General features: G+C 37.4%; 1 protein-coding gene across 1 annotated transcript in view; it reads right to left on the reverse strand.

Annotated features, from left to right (window-relative positions):
• Positions 1-23,893, reverse strand: part of LOC123517268 — a 230,171-nt gene that overhangs the window by 93,182 nt on the left and 113,096 nt on the right. The window contains exon 7 of the mRNA XM_045277241.1: positions 11,543-11,681. Within this exon, the coding sequence (XP_045133176.1) occupies positions 11,543-11,681 (139 nt within the window). The remainder of the gene's footprint in view (positions 1-11,542; positions 11,682-23,893) is intronic.

Consider the following 23,893-nt stretch of genomic DNA (forward strand, 5'->3'; position numbering starts at 1 on the left):
GTTATGACTGTATACAAAGCACAATGACATTTTTAAGACAAATAGGTTTCTTCAAAAAAGAGGAAAAAAATAAGTGTTGGATTCCATAAAGGAACTAGAATATCTGGGGAAAATAATTGACTCTGAGAACATGACTGTTATACTGCCAGAGCACAAAAAGGATAGAATATTGCAGAACTGTAGACAATTACTAAAACAAAAACAGACAAAACCAGGGAAGTGGCCAGGGTAATTGGTCATCTGGTTGCTGCAGTTCCAGCTTTGGAAATGGGCAAATTACATTACAGAAAGCTGAAAAAAGCTAAAATCGTGGCTTTGGAAAAAGAGAAGGGCAACTTTGACAAACGGATGGAATTTACCCCTTCAATACGGTGACGCCTATGTAGGCGTCATGAAGCCCCAGTAGCAAATACGGTGACGCCTTCGTAGACATCATATTTCTTTTCTGAGCTTTCTTCAGTTCAGTTGTCCCGTATAGTGTGTTGGATACCAACATCCTAGTGCTCCTCCCACCATCCTTGTCTCCACCAATCACTAAAGAAAAGCTACATGCCTTGTGTCTAAAATTACCCAATGGCATAGACTGTTCCCATCTCTCTCTCTCTCTCTCTCTCTCTCTCTCTCTCTCTCTCTCTCTCTCTCTCTCTCTCTCTTCCTCCTCCCATCTCCCTTTCCTCCCTCCCATCTCCCTTCCTCCCTCCCCCTCTCCCTCTCAAAAGATAAGTTACATGCGTCCCGCCTTGTAACATTCGTGAAAAAACACACACACAAAAAAAAGTAAACTAGAATTAAGAGATTACATAAGGAAAGAAAATCCAGATATTGTATGCCTGGCTGAAACAAAACTAAATAAGGCAATCAAAATAGACTTGGACAATAGGTATAATGTATGGAGAAGAGACAGAGTGGGTAAAGGAGGAGGAGGAGTCATGATTATGTTAAGGAAAGAGATAGTGATAAATGAAATGTATTGTATATTAAGATGCATATTAATAAAAAAGAGATAACAATCATTGTAACATATGTGCCACCAAAAACAAATTCATGGACCAATCAAGAATATAAAGACATGATAGATGACACAATAAGGAGTCTAATGAGAATCGTTAAAGAAAGGAGAAAAGTGATATTAGTAGGAGATTTCAACTGTAAAGAAGTGGACTGGGAAAATTATGAAAGTGGTATGGGGGAAGAAGCCTGGGGAGAAAGATTCTTGAACCTAATGATAGACAATATGATGGACCAGAGTAAAGGAATGCACAAGATTCAGAGGAAACGACAAGCCGGTGAGATTGGACCTAGTTTTTACAAGGGGTATACAAATGAATGACGATATAAGATATAAGTGCACATTGGGAAAGAGTGACCATGCAATATTAGAAATAGATATAGAGGAAGGGAAAGGGAAATAGAGACGATTCATACAAAGGAGACCGATTAAATTACAGAAAGGCTGATATTGAGAATCTCAAGAACTATTTTAAAAATGTAGACTGGGAGGAGATGGAAAACTCAGAGACAATGCAAGACAAATATAACTTATTTTTGGAAATATACAAAACAGGAGTCAGGAATATGTCCCAAAATATAGACCAAAAGAAGAAGGAAAGAAAGATTGGTTTAATGCAAGGTGTGCTAGGGCAAAGGAGAAAGGAGATGGAGCATGGAAAAGGTGGAGGAGAAATAGGAATCCAACAAATAAGGAAAACTTCAAGGCAGCAAGAAATGAATATGTTAAGGTGAGGAAGGAAGAGGAAAAGAACTTGAAAAGATATTGTCGAAAAATGTAAGGAGCAACCAAAATTGTTCTATAGATTCATAAATGGAAAAATTATGCAAAAAGAAACAATAGAAAGGTTAAAAGGAGAGAACAGGATGGTAGAAGACCCAAAAGTATGGCAGAACTATTAAATAAAAAATTCCAGGAGGTCTTTACTAAAGAATCCAAATTTGAGAGGCCACAGGGTAATAGAGACAATCTATATGAAAGAGATTAAAGTAACCAAGCTTGAAATAAAAGAGTTAATGAAGGAACTGGATGAAGAGAAGGCAATGGGACCGGATGAAGTCTCAGGCAGAATACTGAAAGAATGTAGGGAAGAACTAGCAAGTCCTATATACAACATCATAAAATGCTCAATAGAAAATGGAACAGTGCCAGTAGAATGGAAAAGAGCTGAGGTGGTTCCCATATATAAGAGCGGAAGGAAAGAAGAACCTTTAAATTACAGACCGGTATCACTAACTAGTGTAATATGCAAGATGTGTGAAAGAATAATAAAGAAACAATGGATCTAGTTCCTTGAAGACAACAAATTAATATCAAATAGCCAATTTGGTTTTAGAAAAGGACAGTCTTGTGTAACTAATTTATTGAGTTTCTATTCTAGAATAGTTGATAGAGTACAAGAGAGAGAGGGATGGGTTGAATGCATCTATTTGGATTTAAAAAAGGCGTTTGACAAAGTGCCACACGCAAGATTACTGTGGAAGTTAGAGGAGAAGGCTGGCTTAAAAGGAAGCACATTCAGATGGATAGAAAATTATTTGAGGGGGAGAGAAATAAGGACGGTAGTTAAAGATATGAAGTCCAAGTGGAGAGCAGTAGAAAGCGGAGTGCCAGAGGGGTCAGTATTGGCACCAATACTTTTCCTCATTTATATTAACGACATGCCAGAAGGAGTGAACAGCTACATAAATTTGTTTGCGGATACGAAACTGTGCAGAGTTATAAAGCAAAAGGAGGATTGTGAAATACTGCAAGAAGACCTAAATAAGATCTGGGAATGGAGTAAGAAGTGGGAAATGGAATTCAATGTGAACAAAAGCCATGTCATGGAAATGGGAAAGGGTTAAAGACGACCTGTGGGAATCTATAAGATGGGAGATGGAATAGAACTGGAGAAAGTCAAAAAGGAAAAGGACTTAGGAGTGACGATGGAAGAAAACAATCAACCAGTAAGCCATATTGATAGAATTTTTAGAGAAACATATAATTTGTTAAGGAATATTGGAGTAGCATTTCACTACATGGACAAAGAAATGATGAAGAAATTGATAAGTACTATAATAAGACCTAGATTGGAATATGCAGGAGTAGTGTGGACCCCTCATAAAAAGAAACACATAAGGAAATTGGAGAGGCTACAAAAAATGGCTACAAGAATGGTCCCAGAACTTGAAGGGATGACATATGAGGAGAGACTAAAGGCTATGGATCTACCAACCTTGGAACAAAGAAGGGAGAGAGGAGACCTGATACAAGTCTATAAATTGATCAATGGAATGGACCAAGTGGATAATGAGAAACTGATCCTGAGAGAAGAATATGACATCCAAGCACAAGATCGCATAGTAAAAAGCTGAGAAAGGGAAGATGTCTGAGAGATATTAAAAAATATAGTTTCCCGCAGAGATGTATTGAGACGTGGAAGAGTTTAGATGAAGAAGTAGTGTCTGCAACGAGTGTGCACACTTTTAAAGTAAGATTGGATAAGTGTAGATATGGAGACGGGGCCACACGAGCATAAAGACCAGGCCCTGTAAAACTACAACTAGGTAAATACACACACACACTCATACATACACACACACACACACACACACACACACACACACACACACACACACACACACACACACAAATACAAAAACAACAAATTTTCTAATCTCTCTCTCTCTCTCTCTCTCTCTCTCTCTCTCTCTCTCTCTCTCTCTCTCTCTCTCTCTCTCTCTCCTCGTCCCTCTCCTTCCCTCCCTCCCCTCTTCCTCTCGAAGATAAGCTACATCGTCCCACTTGTGTCTAAAATATTAGCAAATGTCACTCTCTCTCTCTCTCTCTCTCTCTCTCTCTCTCTCTCTCTCTCTCTCTCTTCTCTCGAAGAGAGAAGCATCCACTTTCCTCTTCGAAGGCGATATAGTGACTAAAAAATAGCAGCATAATACACAAAGACGACAAGAATGACAAGCTTGCACGTGTTTCCCGCCCTCGGGCGCGCGACACTACCACCCGTATATCATACAGGCAGGCTTTTTTAACATCCGGCACGAAGGGGTTAATGAGAAAAATAGTCAGACTTAATCTGGGAGATTAATCATATAGAATGTTAAGACAGGACAATATTTCAGACAGGTTCAGAAATAGAGATTTATACTGATGCATCAAAGTGTGGTTGGGGTGGTTGCCTAGATGGTCAAAGAGTGAACAAAAGATGGTTCAGAAGAAAAAGGTTTACATATTAATGCAAAAGAAATAAAAGACATTCTCTTTGCTTTCCAATCATTGGAAAGTCAGGTTAAGGGTAAGAACACTAAATAAAGTATTTGTGACAATACCACAGCTGTAAACTATGTGACTGATGTGGGTGGCACAAAATCTCTTTCTTGTAATGACACCTGCATTGACATATGGGAATGGTGTGTTAACAACAATGCATGGCTCACATGATCTCCCATCCCAGGTAAAGAAAATATCTTGGCTGACACTGCATCTCGGAAAGTTTAATGATAAACATGAATGGAAACTGGAAGAATGCACATTTGGGGATTTTTAGAACCCCCAAGCATAGATTTATTTGCATCAAGGCTAAACAAACAGGTGAAAAGGTTTTGCTCATGGAAACCAGATCCTGAAGCAGAATACTTTGATGCCTTTGCAATCAACTGGGCACAGTTTGAATTAGTTTATATATTTCCCCTTTTTGCCATGATTTCTAGGTGTCTGCAGAAGATACAATGGAGAAGGCAAGGGGTTGAATGGTGGTGCCACTGTGGACATCCCAGCTATGGATGGGCACCTTACTCAGACTGATCATCAAAAACTCACATCTCATAACAAAGACACAGAATTTCTTGCAGCACCCACTATCAATAGAAAAACACCCCATCATGAGGCACACCAAACTGATGGCATGCATGTTGTTGGGAAAAAGCTGCGAGAATGAGCCATATCTTCAGCAGGTGCAAACATTATCATGGGATCATGAAAACCAGGAACTGAGGAACAATACCAATTACATGTTAAGAGGTGGACAAAATTTCGCGACTAACTAGACATTGATCCCCTTAATCTCACTGTAGGTGATATTATAAATTCTTTATCTGTAACTTTTCGTAGAGGTGTGAGCTACGAATGTGTGAACATAGCAAGAGCTGCTCTCTCCTTGCTGGGCATAGTCATGGATGGCTGCAGAGCAGGAAACCATCCACTTGTCAACAGGTTTCTGCAAAGGGTATTCAACTTAAGGCCACCAAACCACAGGTATACAGAGACCTGGGATGTTATGCCAGTGCTACAAAAATTGAGGAGTATGAGCCCATTACAAACACTTTCCCTGAAAGAGCTAACACTAAAGTTAGTTATGTTAATGACACTTACACAAGCAGCAAGGGTGCAAGCTTTGCATATATCAATTCTTAAAGATATTATCATAAGCAAGGATTCTATTTGTGTTTGGTTATGTAGTATTAAGCAATGCAGGCCAAAATTTAATGTTCAGTTTATTAAGTATCAGATAAGATAGGGCTAAAAGTCTGTGTGTATATGAAATTATGAAAATGTATTTCAAACATTTGAGAAGTGAGCTTGCACAGAAAGACAGGAAACTATTTGCCATATTTTACGGCCTACAAGACGCACTTTTTTTCCTAAAAAATACCCTGAAAAATACTATAGTAAAACTAAACAGTACTGACCTGTAGGGTGTTGTTTGCTGTTCTGCCATTTCAAATCAGAACATTCAACCTATACTATTCATGGTTCTCTAATCATAGTAGTATCAACAAATGGCATTCTAAGAATATTTTGATTATTTAATTGAATAGCAGGTGATACAAATAAGTGTTATATACTAAATGAAAATAAGATATTTCATGGACATGTATGACGATATGGCATATCAGGACGGGCGACGTTGCCACTCAACCCGAGGTGAGATTTTCCCTGGGGGAAGAAGGGGAGTTTGGTAACCAAGTACATGCAAATCGACTCGCTTCTCATCTGGTCGCCACGATGGAAGGACACACTGACATTTCCCCGCCTTACTATGTACAGCCAAACCAAGGAGTTTGTCTACAGAATTAATAGATACTTCTTAAAAGAAAAAGCTTGCAAGAACCACTTTTACCCACAAATCAAGCGAGGAAGAGGACAGCAGATGCAGCTGGTATATCTGAAGCCAAGATGAAGAGGATTTGTTCCAGTGCAAACAAAGTATACACCACAGCCTTATCAGCGTTTCTTTTCACCACTCATTATATTACATTGGGTATCCCGATAGGACATATTAATAAATATTAGGTAAATTATCAGCCTCATTTTCACTTTTATAACCAGTATTTAATATACCTATGGCATCTTCATGCCTTGTCTCACACGCCAGTTTTTTTAACGATCATGCATTAATTTGAAAAAAAAGAACAGTTATTCCATTTTCCTTGAAGTAATGAGAGATATGGCAGCGTCACACGGCTTATAGGCCTACGGGTCAGTACAATTTAGTTTTACTATAGTGCGTCTTCCAAGACAAATGTTGTATTGTAAGGCAACACCCAGCCTCAAGTGAGCTTGGACACTTGCCCGATAATGACCCGGATTTGTATGTTGAGTCATTACATTAGGATGTTAGCTTAAGTACTATTTAATTCAGCCTTTTATATGATGTAAACTCAGTACTTAGCTGTTACAAGTATTTCCAATACCATAATTCTTCCTGCAGCCTACTCAGCGTGTGGAGAAAACAGGCTGTTCCCTCGTCTCAAAGCAACACACACATACATACACACGAAGGCACACACATGCCAGGTGCCTTTATACATTTATTAATAGAATATCCAAATGCCTTACTTGTTCAAGCAAGAGTCAAAACTCCACTTGTGAATTATATTCACATTGATAAAGTCTGTGAAGCATGATTGCAAAATACATAAAATAAATACGAACTGCAGCACTGACGCGTTCTGCTTCGGCAATTGGATAAGTGATTATGTAATGTAAACAATACGTCCAATAAGTGCCGTCGTCCGCCACTAAAACAAGAAGATGAGATGGACTGTTTCACTGTGTATATGTATTTACCTATTGTGTTTTTATTTACATAGTTGTAAATTTGTGGTGAGTGCTCCAACAAATTTGTAATGAGTGCTGAAACAATAGTGTCTTGCAGACTCCTTGCTTCTTATGTTTTTGTGTTCAGTGGTCAGGTATATGGTGAATATGTTCTTGTATGAAAATGACTTTTTTTTTTCTTAGAAATTTCTTTCAAATATTAGGGTGCATCTTCCAAAATGTAGCGTCTTGCAAGCCGTAAAATACGGTATCAGTTTTATAAATCCACACAAAAATGTATCCAAAGACACAATTGCAAGGTGGATCAAGAAGGTTCTTAATATGTCTGGAGTGGACACTACAAAATATACAGCTGGCAAAGTCCACCCAGCTGCAGCATTGAAAGCCAAGGCTATGGCTGTTCCGATAACCCACATCATGGCAAAGGCCAGAAGGTCACGGGAGTCCACTTTTGCCAAACACTATGACAAAATCATAACCCAAAACAATGATCAATTCCAGGAAGTGGTATTAGAATAGGCAATACAAAAGGTACCACATCATGATTCTGATCACAACAGTTTACAATTTGGCATAATAAATATTATTCATGCACTTGCAAGTTTTATTTAACCAGCAAAAATAGGGATTAATGAATATGATAAACCACTAAACACAAACACAGACAAATCTGAGATATGACAGCCACATGGCTTTAAAACCTTATGAGAACGCATACTTCAGCAGAAAAGTGATTTACTGAAGTAAAATTGATAAGGTACACGAGACTTACCATAGGTTGATTGAGATGTGCTTCTAATTTTACGAAGCAAATTACGTCTGCTGAAGGGAGCTTTCAACATGCCCTTCTCTCCCACTCTTGGGAAAAAAAAGATATACATTGTATTTAACAAAGAATTTTTTTTCATGTGGCTGGTCATATATTTTAAAGTCTTGAGGCGTGGGGTGACGTGGCGTATCTCATGTGAAAGCTCCTTTCTGCAGATGTGATTTGCTTCGTAAAATTAGAAGCACATTTCAGCTAACCTATGCTAAGTCTCATGTACTTTATCAATTTTGGTCCTTACATTTCTCTACTACAGTAAGCCCCAACACTTCACATATTAGAATACATGTACAAAACAGACCAATAAACAATAAACAAAGCTAATAAGACATGATATAGAGGCTGTAAGTCCCGTTTTTCCACCCCATTCCCTCACCCACTTTCGTCCTTGCCACCACCATCTTTGTCCATACCCCCACCAGTACCACCTGTTACACTGATAGAGATCATGTTGGCGGTAAATCGCCAGAATTCTTTCCCACGCTAGCAGAACAGAGGGTAGCACAAACAAAATAGCTGATGGGGACTCTCACACTGCATTCTGATAGGTTTAGAGAGAGCTTTGATGTTACCAGGTACACTATGCAGCCACCAGGGGACCATCAAGTTTGAATTCAAATCGCCAAGCGTGCACTCAATGGCCACTCCGTGGCCACCCTACCGCCAAAAGTGAATTTCGCCAAGCTGAGATTTCTTTTTACTTCTCTGCATAATCGAACATAATCATTTGTGTTATCTTTATAATCTTCCACAGGTCAGGTCTTCCTTTCCTTCTACATTTATTTCCCACTCGATCCCTCTTACGTTTTGCCTCCATACACCTCCTATCAAACCAATCGCTTCTCGTAATTTCTCTCCTGTTCATTCTTGGCACATGTTGTCTCACTCCATCATTATAAATTTTAAGGAACAAGTCCCATTTTTTGTCAACCAAGGTTGCCTCATCAAAGGCACTCCAATCCATGTGTGTAAAATATTATCTCAGCTTTATAATCTCTTCTTTTATAGTTTGGTCTTCCAATCTTGTGATCATCTTCCCTAGTATACCTAGGTATTCAATCATGAAGAGTTTGATCCTCACATGATCACTCTTTCCTAGAGGGCTATCATAAATGACACTTTCTTTGTTTTCAGGGTCTTTCATATAGACCAGGTCCAGTCTTGATGGTTGTTCACCTCTTCTATATCTTATTTCAGTTCCAATCCATTGTGTTTTCCATGGCTAGCTTCAACATTTCAGCCCTCCACAATTTGTCACTTCCTTCGGTTGTCCACTCCTCCCAATTTGCTTCTTTACAATTGAAGTCATCCCTGATGGTTAGGTTCTCATAATTGCTTAAAAGTCTTTCCATGTTAGCTAATAATATGTTTTGCATTATTCTGTGTTCCTCATTGTTCCATAACCTTGTCTTTGGGGGACACACGGATTACGGCAATTTTTTTGTGGCATTTCCTTCACAACAAATGCCCACATTAATCAACTCCATGTCATTTTTCCCATAAATAGCTTCATCTTCTAGTAGAGTTTTCTTGAATAGGATTATTGAAGAAGTTAATTCTTAACTTCTTCAATAAGTCATACTTCCCATCCTAAATATTTAAACACTCAATAGATTTATCTTAACTTTATCTCTGTCAGCCCCCACAACATCAGGCCCATTGCTTTTGAGATACTCATTCAACTCTGTATATGCCGTGATCAACCCATTTACATTACTATACATCACTTTTAGTTTTTATCTCCCTCTGTTCTGGTTTTCATATACTGTTTCCTTATTTTTCATATCCATCACCTTCCAGTAGAACATTTCTTTCTCTGCCTCTGCACTTTCCCCATTTTTTATCTTTAGCCTCAGTCCACAATTAATTTACTTTCGCTCTTTCCTCTTCGTTAAGGTCTTTCTTGATTCATGTGTTTTTGTACTCCTCCTTTCTTGCCTGTTTACTCACCCATGCTAATGCTTCTTCAGTATCTATTTGTGACTAAAACTTTATTCTTAATGGCCGTGACTTCCCTTGATCATACTTTACCACCCTCTAAGATTCCTCAACTTCATTTTCCAGGTTGCTGTCATCACTCTTAACTTCCACTAGTATCTTTGTAATACTGGCTCTCACTACTCTTTGTCTTTCATATTAATGTGGCAAGTTACCTCCTTTCATCCCAAAAATCAGAACATATGAGTGTCTCTAACTAGATTTTCATTTTCCTTAATTACTTTAATAAATTATTTATGTGCCCTCTCCTCCAGCTGTTCATTTACAATGTCTCTAAAATTTTCCTGCACAACTTCTCTGATTTTTTCCATCCATCTTGTCTTTTTCCCATCTCTTTGACTCCTTCAATACTAATTTCCACTTTATCATTAATTTCCTACAAGATTACCTTATAGCTGGTACATTTGGCCTTAAGTTCACCATTTTCACTTTTCAGTTTTTCCAAGGTCTGTTTCATCTCACTATTTACTTCAACAATGCTCTTATATTTACTAAATTTCCTTTTCAATTCATTATTATCCTCATTTATCTGATCCTGCTTGGATGTGTGGACTATAAGTGGTGGTGGCTGAGCTCTCATTAATTTCAAGTCACCATCCCAAATATTTTCAAGGGAAGCAATCTCAGTGGCAGGCTTGCATGCCAGTATCTTATCTTACAAGAGTTCTATTCTCTTCTCAGTTCAAGTATTTTCTGGGCCATGCAAATGTGATGGCCAATGCCCTATCATGGAGTATTCCACTAAGTGTTGTCTCCCAAGCACCCCAAGCACAAAATTTTCCTCTTCAGGAACTTGTGGAATAGCATTAGCATGAGACCTGGGGGAAATTAATTTATGCTCTGGAATCCAATGATCTGAGTTTGACTGGCCTTGCAAAGAAGGCAAAGTGAATGATTTTTTAAGCTTTGTGACATGCTATCACTAGCTTACACAAGAATTGGGATGATTGGGTCCCATACGTAGAGGCTTGCATAAATTATTCGGTGTGTGAGTCAAATGCGAAAACCCCACATTATATTCTCTATGGAGTTGATAAGAGATTGGCACATAATTCCTTGGTGAGCTTCTCTAAACCTGTCTATAACACAGATGACTAGGTACACTTCCCACCATTTGCAAGCTTTCATTGACACATATAAATAGGTTAGGGAAAGATTACTAGTCTCAAGAAGTGAAATGATGTAAGAACAGCACATGTGTGCAGCTCCTATAAACTTTAAAGTAGTAGATAAAGTGATGGTTCAAACACCCCCAAGGGAATCCAAATTTATTATCCTATTATTTATGTTATGTTATGTCCCCACTAAGTTCAAAGGCTAAAAAAAACTAAGGCTTCTGATCTGACATTGAATAATTACAGTTCCAGGTACAGCACAGATATTCCTCGATTGACAATCATAACTGGTTCCTGAAAATCCATTCATAAAGAGATATAAAGTGAAAACAAAAAATAGTAATGACTCCAAGACCCTCATATGTGGTCCCTAAAACCCATGAAAATCATGAAATGTCATATCTAAATACATTTACTGTATAAAGTGATAAAAAATATTACCTAAATAAAATAAAATAAACACAAGAATAAAGCAATTCAATTTTTGTAATTTAAAAATTTAAGACTTCTCAATTAAAAAAATATTAAAATCTTTACCTAGCACATTTGATCTTGTAGAATCAACTTGGTCCTCAAGCGATCCTTCAGCGAAAGTACCTCGATACTTATTGAGAGGTTGAAGTTTCATATCATTTTCCAGATTCGGGTCTGCAACACATATCATTTTCTGTCGAACCTGCAAACAAATAGGAATATTAAATTTACTGTCATCAAGTGCTGTAAGATTTTGCACTTTGTATAACAGAAAGGATGTAGTTGATATAATGGCTATTCAACCCTTTAACTATTAACTGACAGAGTGCTTTAGGAGTTATCCATCTCCTTATGCTGGTAAAATTCATACAATAATTACATATGTAACTGGCACATGCTGTGATACTCATGCTTGAACAATATCACCTGGTTACTATGCTTGCTCTCTCTCTCTCTCTCTCTCTCTCTCTCTCTCTCTCTCTCTCTCTCTCTCTCTCTCCACATACACACATACATAAGACTAGTATAAAGAAAATATCATACATAATATTGTTCATGAAACACAATCCAAGCACATTCACTCATCATAATGAAACTATGTACATATAATGAATCCTAAAAGGCAGCAAATGAAAATAGAAACTATGCTCTAGGTTGTCTCTGATAGGGTGAGAGAGGGAGATGAAGACAGAACACCTCCTATCAGATTAACCAGCCATTACAACTAACATTTACAATCCTGGATCTTAAAACGTGGAATAATTTTTTGATAAACAATCAAACACATATTTGAGATGAATTGTGGCTGAGTGCCAACCAGTGAGTGACCTTGAGAATGGCCAATGATAGAATGGTTCTCCTGCTCTCTCTCTCTCTCTCTCTCTCTCTCTCTCTCTCTCTCTCTCTCTCTCTCTCTCTCTCTCTCTCTCTCTCTCTAAATGATCATTATATCAAGTTGCACAGCTACATCATGTAGTGACTTTTCATGAAATAATATATCATTATATATGTTTCTATGTTCTCTGATTTGTATATGTAATGTACTTCATATGTAACACAAATCACTTAATATGAAATGGTGGGATAGATATGTTCCCGCTCACGCCCCTTTAGTCTTGGGACGCTGCCATGCTCTCCAGTCTGTCTCAGTATTTACAGCCACATTCAATTCTTACCCAGTACTAGGCCTTTGTACCTTTGAGCTAATAAATGCAAGTGTTCTGTGAAGGTTGTTTCACTCCTTCAACCTACAACAAGCAACTAATACATATTGGTGGTAACGGTGCTTCCTACACTTCACTCTCTAAAAACTCAATCCATTGTTTCTTTACCACTCTTTCACACATCTTGCACACCACATTGGTTAGTGACACCAATTTGTAGTTTAAGGGTTCCTCTTTCCCACCACTTATATATGGGAACCACTTCGGCCCTTTTCCATTCCACCGGTACAGTGCCACTTTCTATTGAGCATTTTATGATATTGTGTATAGGGCCCACTAATTCTTCCTTGCATGCTCTCTGTATGCTACCTAAAATTTCATCCGGTCCCATCGCCTTTTCCTCCTCTAGTTCCTCCATCAATTAATATATTTCCGACCTTTCTACTCTCATCTCGCCCAGGTGAACACCTTCCTCATGATCATCCGGCTCCTCAAATTTGGACTCTCGAGTAAACACTTGCTGAAATCTGCTGTTTAATAATTCCGCCATGCTTTTCGGATCATCAATTATCCCATGTTCTCTAAGTCTTTCAATAGCTTTCTTTGATTTAATTTTTCCATTTATGAATTTATAAAAGTTTTGGCTGCTCCTTGCATTTTCAAAAATGTCCTTTTTATATTCTCTCTTTTCCTCCTTCCTAACTTTCATGTAGTCGTTCCTTGCTAATTTGAAATTTTCCTTGTTTCTCGGATTTCTATTTTTCTACCATTTTTTCCATGCTTCGTCCTTCTTTTTTTCTTTGCTCTGGCACATTTTACCAGTCCCTTTTTCCTTTCTCTCTAGGCTTATATTTGGGGGACAAATCTGGTCATGCCTATTTTGTACACTTCTATGAAAATATATTTATCTTGCACTCCTTCTGCCCTTAACAAGTTCTCGCAGTTTAACTTTTCAAAGTACTCCTTAAGCTTCTGTACGTCCGCCTTCCTGTAATTTAACCACCTCTTTTTTATATGATTCATCAATTTGCCACTGTTAACCTCTACCTCCATTTCTATGACCACATGATAACTTTTTCTTAGTAGGCACTCATATCTTAAATCAGCCTTTATTTGGATTTCTCTTGTCAAAACCAGATTCAGTCTTGCTGGCTCATCATGTCCTCTGTATCTAGTGTTTTCATTAACTATCTGTTTCATCATTAGCTTCTAAAACCTTTCCCCCCATGCTGCTTCCCCACTGCCACTTACATAGTTTTCCCAGTCCACTTCCTTACAGTTGAAATTACCCACTAAAATCACTCTTTTTCTTCCTTTGAGTACTTTACACAGACTCACCAAGGTATTGATAATACTCCTCATAGTCCTGTCTGGACCATATACTAGTCTTTGGAGGCACATAAGCTACTGTGATCAATATCTCTTTATTTCCATTTTCCACCTTAATGCTCATCACTTCTGCCTTATCATTCCCATACACCACTTGGTTAACCATCAGTTCTTTCCTTGCCATTATCATGACTCCACCTCCTCCTTTGCCCACTCTGTCTTTCATCCATACATTGTAGTTATTATCTAGATCTATTTTGATTGTCTCGCACAATTTTGTTTCAGCCAGACACAATCATGGGCTTCTTTTCCTTAAGATAGTTCCCCATTTCCAGTCTGCTCGATAACACTCCATCTATATTCATGTACATAATTTTCAGTCTTTTACTCTTGTCCGGTTTATCTAGCTTTCCTCCTCCTCTTCCTACTTCCTTCTTGTATACCACTTCTCATTCACACCCTGCAGTGTGTGTGAAATCTTAAACTAAAGAAGAAAAATATGAAAATGTTTAATGAAATAGATAAAGGTATCACAATATATGTAAATATAATTATATACGTGAAATCAGGATATTAGCCAATTGCTAAGTGTTTATAAACATTGATCTTTCATTCAGAACCAGAGCCCAGCTTTGCCTCAGTGTCCTGACAGCTGCTGCCACAGGGACACTTCTTGTGACAGATTCTAAGTCACATACAAACATTACTTATGGATATGAAATGTCACATCACAATTATTAATATTAAAATAGATTTAACTTTACACTGTAGTGTGTATTCACCTAGTTGTAATTTTACAGGGCCTGGGTATCATACTCATGTGGCCCCGTCTCCATATCTACACACATCCAACTTTCCTTTAAAACTATGCACACTCCTCGCTGACACCACCTCCTCACTCAAACCATTCCACATCTCCACACATCTTTGTGGGAAACTATATTTCTTCACATCCTTCAAGCATATTCCCTTGGCTATCTTTTTACTATGCGATCTCGTAGCTTTATTTAAGTTTTCCTCTCTCAACATCATTTGCTCATTATCCACTTCATCCAGTCCGTTCAACAGTTTATAAACCTGTATTAAATCTCCTCTTTCTCTTCTTTGTTCCAAGGTAAGCAAATTCATTTCTTTTAATCTCTCCTCATAGGTCATTTCTGCCAATTCCGGAACCATTTTTGTTCCCATTCTCTGCAATCTCTCCAACTTCCTTATATGCTTCCTTTTATAAGGGGACCAAACCACTCCAGCATATTCCAATCTTGGTCTAATTACCATACTAATTAATTTCTTCATCATATCTTTATCCATATAATGGAAGGCTAATCCAATATTTTTATCAAATTATACGTTTCTCCAAACATCTTATCAATATGAGCCTCAAACTGCCCATGGTCTTGTATTATCACTCCCAAATCCTTTTCCTTTTCCACCTTTTTCAACACTACTTCTTCACCCATCTTATATGACCCTCTTGGCCGTCTTCCACTCTTCCCCATCTCCATCACATGACTTTTGCTCAGATTAAATTCCATTTGCCACCTCTTGCTCCACTCCCAAATCTTATCCAGATCTGCCTGTAAAATTTCACAATCTTCTTCACTCTTCACACACCTACACAACTTCGCATCATCCGCAAACAAATTAATATAACTGTTTACTCCCTCTGGCATGTCATTAATATATACAAGGAAAAGTATTGGTGCCAGCACTGAACCTTGTGGGACTCCACTCTCCACCACCAACCAGTCCGACTTTGCATCCCTTATTACCGTTCTCATCTCCCTCCATCTCAAGTAGTTTTCCATCCACTTTAACACTTTTCCTTTCAGTCCTCCATAAATCTCTAATTTCCATAGCAGTCTCATGTGAGGTACCTTGTCAAAAGCTTTCTTTAAATCCAAATATACACAGTCCATCCATCCCTCTCTCTCTCTCGTATTTTGTCAACCACTCTTGAATAAAAGCTCAGTAGATTTGTTACACATGACCTCCCTTTCCTAAAGCCAAATTGATGATCCGATAATAACTTATGATCCTCCAGGAACCGTATCCAATATTTCTTTATCACCCTCTCACAAATCTTACCGACCACACTTGTTAGAGACACAGGTCTATAGTTAAGAGGCTCTTCCTTACTGCCTCCCTTATAAATGGGCACCACTTCAGCTCTTTTCCACTCTACTGGTACTTCCCTGTTTCTAATGAGCACCTTATAATATCATATAATGGATCAATCAATTCTTCTCTACACTCCTTCAATAATTTTCCTGAAACTTCATCTGGTCCCATCGCTTTATCATCTTTAAGTTCCTCCAACATTTTATATAACTCCTTTTAGGTATCTTAATGTCATCCATGTGCACATTTCCTTGTACATTCTGAGGCTTTACAAACATTGTTTCTTTAGTAAATACTTGCTGAAACCTATTATTTAGCAATTCCGCTATATTCTTAGGGTCATCTACTATCCCTTGCTCTCCTTTTAATCTTTCAATGGACTCTCTCTTTTAAGTTTACCATTTATGAACCTGTAAAACAATTTTGGATGTTCCTTACTCTTGTCTACAATATCTTTTCAAATTTTCTTTCTTCCTCCTCCTTACCCTCACATACTCATTTCTCGCCACTCTATAATTCTCCTTATTTAGTATATTCCTGCTCTTTTCCATCTTTTCCAAGCCACATCTCTCTTTTCTTTAGCCTTAACACAAGTTGCATTAAACCAATCCTTTCTTCCTTCCTCTCTCGATTTATACTTTGGTACAAATTTCATAACTCCTTCTTTATAATATTTCATAAAAATCTCATATTTTTTTTGCACTTCTCTGATTTGTAACATCTCCCAATCTAATTTTCTGAAATAATTTTTCAAACTTTCTGTGTCCATCTTTCTATAATTTAATCTACCACTGTCTCGTCTTTCCTTCGCTGTGTTGTTGCTATCTGCATTTCCATAACCACATGATCACTCTTTCCCAAAGGACATTTGTATTGTATATCTCCACATAGGTACACTTCTCTTGTTAACACCAAATCCAGTCTAGCCGGTTCATCATCTCCTCTATATCTAGTATTTTCCTTCACCCTCTGTTCCATCATATTTTCCATCATTAGATTAAGAAATCTCTCTCCCCATGCTTCCTCTCCAACACCACTTACTAGATTTTCCCAATCCACCTCCTTACAATTAAAATCTCCTACTAGTATCACCTTTCTTTTCCAGATAATACACTTTCCAAACTCTGTAAAGTATCCTTGATCATATTGTCGTATTCCCTTAATGTCCAAGAATTTGTTTTAGGAGGTACATAGGTCACCATGATTATTAATTCTTTTCCATCACTTTTTATCCTTATGCTTATCACTTCTGCGTTGTTCTTCCCATACCAAACCTTGTCCACATTTATTTATTTCTTTGTCATAATCATAACTCCTCCTCCACCTTTATTACTCTCTCTATCCTTTCTCCATATATTATATTTATTATCCAAATTTACCTTTGTTTTTCATGTAATTTTGTCTCAGTCAAACACACTATATCAGGCTTCTCCACCATCATATAGTCTTGCAATTCCAATCTACTTGACAGTATCCCATCTATATTAGTATACATTACGGTCCACCCACTGCTCCCTCTAGGGTTCCTCCGCATTCCTTCTTTCCACATACCACTTTCTGACTCTCTCTCCTATAACTCTCCAAAAAAACTTTTCTCTTTCCTCCTCAGACCGTTCATCATTTTTCCTTCTCGCTCTTCCACCAATTCCTTATATCTTCTCTCTTCCTCATTTCTATTTTTTCTTACAAACACCTCTTTACAACCTTCTATCTCTCTTAACTTTGATGTTCTATATAGGATATCCTCCAGATTGTTGTGACTTCAGTACTACTTTAATCGGTCTGCTCACTCCCTCCTTATATGGACCCAGTCTATGGATCTCTTCCACTTCTTCTTGTAGGTCTTTTTTTTCATCATCATTTAGATTTTTGAACAGATCTCTTACCGTTTTTAATTCTTCCTTAATTCTCTTAGGCTTATATGTTATATTTTGTTCTTTCATCCCAAATATTAACACTCTTCTTCTTTTCTGCTATTTCTCTTATCAATGTTTCCTTATTCTTCATAACATTAACCAGTTCCTTGGACCTTTCTTTTTGTCTTCCTTCAACTGATCTTTAATATGTGTGTGTGTGTGTGTGTGTGTGTGTGTGTGTGTGTGTGTGTGTGTGTGTGTGTGTGTGTGTGTGTACCTAGTTGTATTTACCTAGTTGTAGTTTTACAGGGCCTGGGCTTTATGCTCGTGTGGTCCCGTCTCCATATCTACACTTATCCAATTTTTCTTTAAAACTATGTACACTCTTTGCTGATACCACTTCCTCACTCAAACTGTTCCAAGTCTCAACACATCTTTGCGGAAACTAAATTTTTAACATCTCTCAGACATCGTCCCTTCCTTAGTTTCTTACTATGCGATCTTGTGCTTCTAAAGTCATATTCTTCTCTCAGGATCAGTTTCTCATTATCCACTTCATCCATTCCGTTAATCAATTTATAAACTTGTATCAGATCCTCTCTCTCTTCTCTGCTCCAAGGTTGGTAGATCCATTGCCTTTAGTCTCTCCTCATATGCCATCCCTTTAAATTCTGGAACCATTCTTGTAGCCATTTTTGTAGTCTCTCTAATTTTCTTATGTGTTTCTTTTTATGGGAGTCCACACAACTCCTGCATATTCCAATCTAGGTCTTATTTTAGTACTTATCAATTTCTTCATCATTTCCTTGTCCATATAGTGAAATGCTACTCCAATATTCCTTAGCAAATTATCGTCTCTCTGAAAATTCTATCAATATGGCTAACCGGTTGATTATTTTCTTCCATTGTCACTCCCAAGTCCTTTTCCTTTTTACTTTTTCTAGTTCTACTCCATCTCCCATCTTATAGATTCCCACTGGTCGTCTTTCACTTTTCCCATTTCCATGACATGGCTTTTGTCCACATTGAATTCCATCTCCCATTTTTGCTCCATTTCCAGATCTTGTTTAAGTCTTCCTGTAGTATTTCACAATCCTCTTTTTGTTTAATGACTCTGCACAGTTTCGCATCGTCCATAAACAGATTTATGTAGCTGTTCACTCCCTCTGGCATGTCATTTATATATACGAGAAAAAGTATTGGTGCCAATACTGACCCTGTGGCACTCCGCTGTCTACTGTTCTCCACTTGGACTTCATATCTTTAACTATCGTCCTTATTTCTCTCCCCTTAAGTAATTCTTCATCCATCTCAATGTGCTTCCTTTTAAGCCACCCTTCTCCTCTAACTTCCATAGTAATCTTTCATGTGGCACTTTATCAAAAGCCTTTTTTAGATCTAAATAAATACAGTCAACCCATCCCTCTCTCTCTTGTACTTTATCAACTATTCTAGAGTAGAAACTCAATAAATTTGTCACACATGACCGACCTTTTCTAAAACCAAATTGGCTATTTGATAATATTTTGTTGTCTTCAAGAAACTCGATCCATTGCTTCTTTATTACTTTTCACACATCTTGCATATTACACTAGTTAGTGATACCGGCCTGTAATTTAAAGGTTCTTCCTTCCTTCCGCTCTTATATATGGGAACCACCTCAGCTCTTTTCCACTCCACTGGCACTGTTCCATTTTCTATTGAGCATTTTATGATGTTGTATATTGGACTTGCTAGTTCTTCCCTACATTCTTTCAGTATTCTGCCTGAGACTTCATCCGGTCCCATTGCCTTTTCCTCATCCAATTCCGTCATCAACTTTTTATTTCAAGCTTGGTTACTTTAATCTCTTTCATATAGACAGTCTCTCTATTACCCTGTGGTCTTTCAAATTTGGATTCCTTAGTAAAGACCTCATGAAATTTACTATTTAACAGTTCTGCCATACTTTTGGGTCTTCCACCATTCCGTTTCTCCTTTTAACCTTTCTATTGTTTCTTTTTGTCTTATTTTTCCATTTATGAATCTGTAGAACAATTTTGGTTGTTCCTTACATTTTCGACAATGTCCTTTTCATAGTTCTTTTCTTCTTCCTTTCTCACCTTAGCATATTCATTTCTTGCTGTTTTGAAGTTTTCCTTATTTTCTGGATTTCTGTTTCTTCTCCACCTTTTCCATGCTCCATCTCGTTTCTCCTTTGCCCTAGCACATCTTGCATTAAACCAATCTTTCTTTCCTTCTTCTTTAGGTCTATATTTGGAACATATTCCCTGACCCCAGTTTTGTATATTTCCAAAAATAAGTTATATTTCTCTTGAACCGTTAATGAGTTTTCCATCTCCTCCCAGTTTACGTTTTAAAATAGTTCTTGAGATTCTCAATATCAGCCTTTCTGTAATTTAATCGGTCTCCTTTGTATGATTCATCTCTATCTTCCTTTCCTTCTTCTATATCCATCTCTAATATTACATGGTCACTCTTTCCCAATGGGCACTTGTATCTTATATCATCGTTAATTGGTATATCCCTTGTAAAAACTAGGTCTAATCTTGCCGGCTCATCGTTTCCTCTGAATCTTGTGTTTTCCTTTACTCTTTGGACCATCAAATTATCTATCATTAGGTTCAGGAATCTATCTCCCCAGGCATCTTCCCCCATACCACTTTCATAATTTTCCCAGTCTACCTCCTTACAGTTGAAATCTCCTATCAATATCACTTTTCTCCTTTCCTTAATGATTCTTGTAAGACTCCTTATTGTGTCATCTATCATGTCTCTATATTCTTGGTTAGTCCATGAGTTTGTTTTGGTGGCACATATGTTCCAATGATTGTTAACTCCTTTTGTTAATATGCATCTTAACATACAGTATTTCTGATTTTCCTTCCCAAACTCCACTTGATTTACCACTATCTCCTTCCTTAACATCATCATGACTCCTCCTCCTCCTTTACCCACTCTCTCTCTCCTCCATATATTATACCTTTTATCTATGTCTATTTTTATTGCCTCATTTAACTTTGTTTCCACCAGGCATACAATATCTGGTTCTTCTTTCTTTATGTAATCTCTTAATTCTAATTTACTAGATAAAATCCATCTATGTTTGTATACATCATTTTTAATCTCTTGTTCTTATCATTTTTAGTTAAACTTGCTCCATTCTTTTCTCTTCTTTCTCTTTTATATACCATTTCCTTATCCTGTCTCCTATAATTCTCCAAAAAATGCCTTCTTCTCCTCCTCTGACCTTTCATTATTTTTTCTCTTGCTTCTGCCACCAGTTCATTGTGTCTCTTCCTTTCCTCCTCGTTTCTATTTTTCTTTATATATATATATATATATATATATATATATATATATATATATATATATCTTTGCAACCTTCTGTTTCTCTGAGTTTCGTTTTTCTATATAGTACTTCTTCTGCTGCTGCTTGTGATTTTAGTAATATCTTAATTGGTCTCACTGTTCCTTCTTGATATGGTCCCATTCTATGGATTTCTTCTACTTCCTCTTCTAAGTTCTGTCTATCCTCGTCATTCAGATGTTTTAGTAGGTCTTTTACTGATTTTATTTCGTCTTTTTCCCTTCTTGGTCTATATTTAACATTTTTTCTTTCAGTCCAAAAATAATTACACTCTTCTTTTTTCCATAATTTCTCTTACTAAATTTTCTTTTTTCTTGAGGACTCCTATCATTTTGCTTGTCATATTTTCATCTTTTTCTTTTAACTGTTCTTGAAATACTTCTTGAAATGATTCCTTGTCTTTCTTATCTTGGACTCTCCATGCTTGTACTTCTTTTTTAATCACGTCTTGTACTCTTTCTTCTTCTTTGTTAACTAGATCTTTTATCTTTTCTTTTTCTTTCTTGGCTTTACCGAGTCCTTCTTCCATCAATTTCTTATAGTTCGCTATTTGGACTTTTAATTCTTCATTTTCGGTTCTTAGCCTAGTTTCGTTTCTTCCATTCTTTTATCCTTTCTTTCAATTTTGGAGCTCTTTATCCTGTTCTTCATTCTCTTTCATTGTGTGTGTGTGTGTGTGTGTGTGTGTGTGTGTGTGTGTATTTACCTAATTGTATTTACCTAATTGTAACATACGGAAAAGAGCTATGCTCGTGTTGTCCCGTCTCCATATCTATTAATGTCCAGCTTTTCTTAAAATCATGAATATTCCTTGCGTTGACCACTTCCACGTCTAAACTATTCCATGCTTCCACCCTTCTATGAGGAAGCTATATTTTTCACATCTCTCCTATAAGTGGCCATTTTAGTTTTTCCCATGCCCTCTCGACATTCTTCCATTCCACATACACAGATCTTCCCTATCCATTTTTCCATGCCAATCATCACTCTGTATATTGCTATCAGGTCTCCCCTTTCTCTTCTGTTTTCCAGGGTTGGAAGTTGCATTCTTTTCAGTCTGTCTTCATAAGTCAAATCTCTTAAGTCAGGCACCATTTTGTTGCAGCCCTCTGTACTTTCTCTAGTTTCCTTATGTGTTTCTTTAAGTTCGAGCCCACTGTATTGTTGCATATTCAAGCCTCGGTCTTATCATTGCAGTAATTATTTTCTTCATCATTTCTTCATCTAAATATCTGAACGCCACTCTTATGTTCCTCAATAAGTTCAATACTTCTCCAATTATTTTGTTTATATGTCTCTCTGGCGATAGGTCATTGGTAATTGTCACCCCAAGGTCTTTTTCTTCATGACTGGTTTTATGTCTTCATTTCCTATCTTGTACATACTCCTGATTCTTCTTTCACTCTTGCCAAACTCTATTTTCTTGCATTTTGTCGTGTTGAACTCCATTTGCCATGTACAGCTCCATTTCCATATTCTGTCCAAGTCTTCCTGGAGTAGTTCGCAATCTTTGTCACATCTCACTTTTCTTAACAATTTTGCATCGTCTGCAAATAGGCTCACATAACTGGACACCCCATCCACCATGTCATTTATGTAGACCGCGAACATTACTGGTGCCAACACTGATCCCTGTGGAACTCCACTCTCCACCAAGCCCCATTCTGATGGTCTGTCCTTAATTATTGTTCTCATTTCTCTTCCTACCAAAAGTCTTCCATCCATTTTAGTAAACTGCCATGCACTCCTCCTACCATTTCAAGTTTCCAGATCAGTCTCTGGTGTGGTACCTTATCAAAGGCCTTTTTAAATCCAGATATATTCCATCAGCCCAACCATCTCTTTCCTGTATTACATCTATCACCCTCGAATAGTAACATATCAGGTTTGTCGTGCATGAACGCCCTTTTCTAAAACCAAATTGACACTCACAAAGTATGTCATTTTTCTCCAAGAAGTCTGTCCATCTATTCTTCACCACCCTCTCACACATCTTAGCTACCACACTTGTAAGTGACACTGGTCTATAGTTCAATGGGTCTCTCTTGTTACCTGATTTATAGATTGGGACAATGTTAGCTCTTTTCCAGTCTTGGGGCACTACACCTTCCCTTAATGAGGCATCAATTACTTCACAAACTTTTTCTGCCAGTTGCTCCTGCATTCTCTTAAAATCCATCCTGATACCCCATCAGGTCCCACAGCTTTTCTCACTTCTAAACTCCCCATCATGTTCTTGATCTCCTCCACAGTTACTTGAAACTCCTTCATAATCCCTTTCTGTTCCATTACCAGTGGTTTGTCAAAAGCAGTCTCCTTTGTGAATACCTTCCGAAAGCATCCATTCATAGCCTCTGCCATTTCCTGGGATCTTCACTGCATACTCCATTTACTTCTAAACTTTCAATACTTTCTCTATTTTTGATGTTGTTGTTCACATGTCTGTAAAAAGCCTTGGTTGGTCTTTACATTTATCAATTATATCCTTTTCTTGTTTCTTTCTTTCTTCTCTTCTAATCAACACATATTCATTTCTTGCTCTTTTGTAACTTTCCCACTGCTTAATCCGTCTTTT

This window comes from Portunus trituberculatus, chromosome 6 (genome assembly GCF_017591435.1).
Source record: "Portunus trituberculatus isolate SZX2019 chromosome 6, ASM1759143v1, whole genome shotgun sequence".
Taxonomy (NCBI): Eukaryota; Metazoa; Arthropoda; class Malacostraca; order Decapoda; family Portunidae; genus Portunus; species Portunus trituberculatus.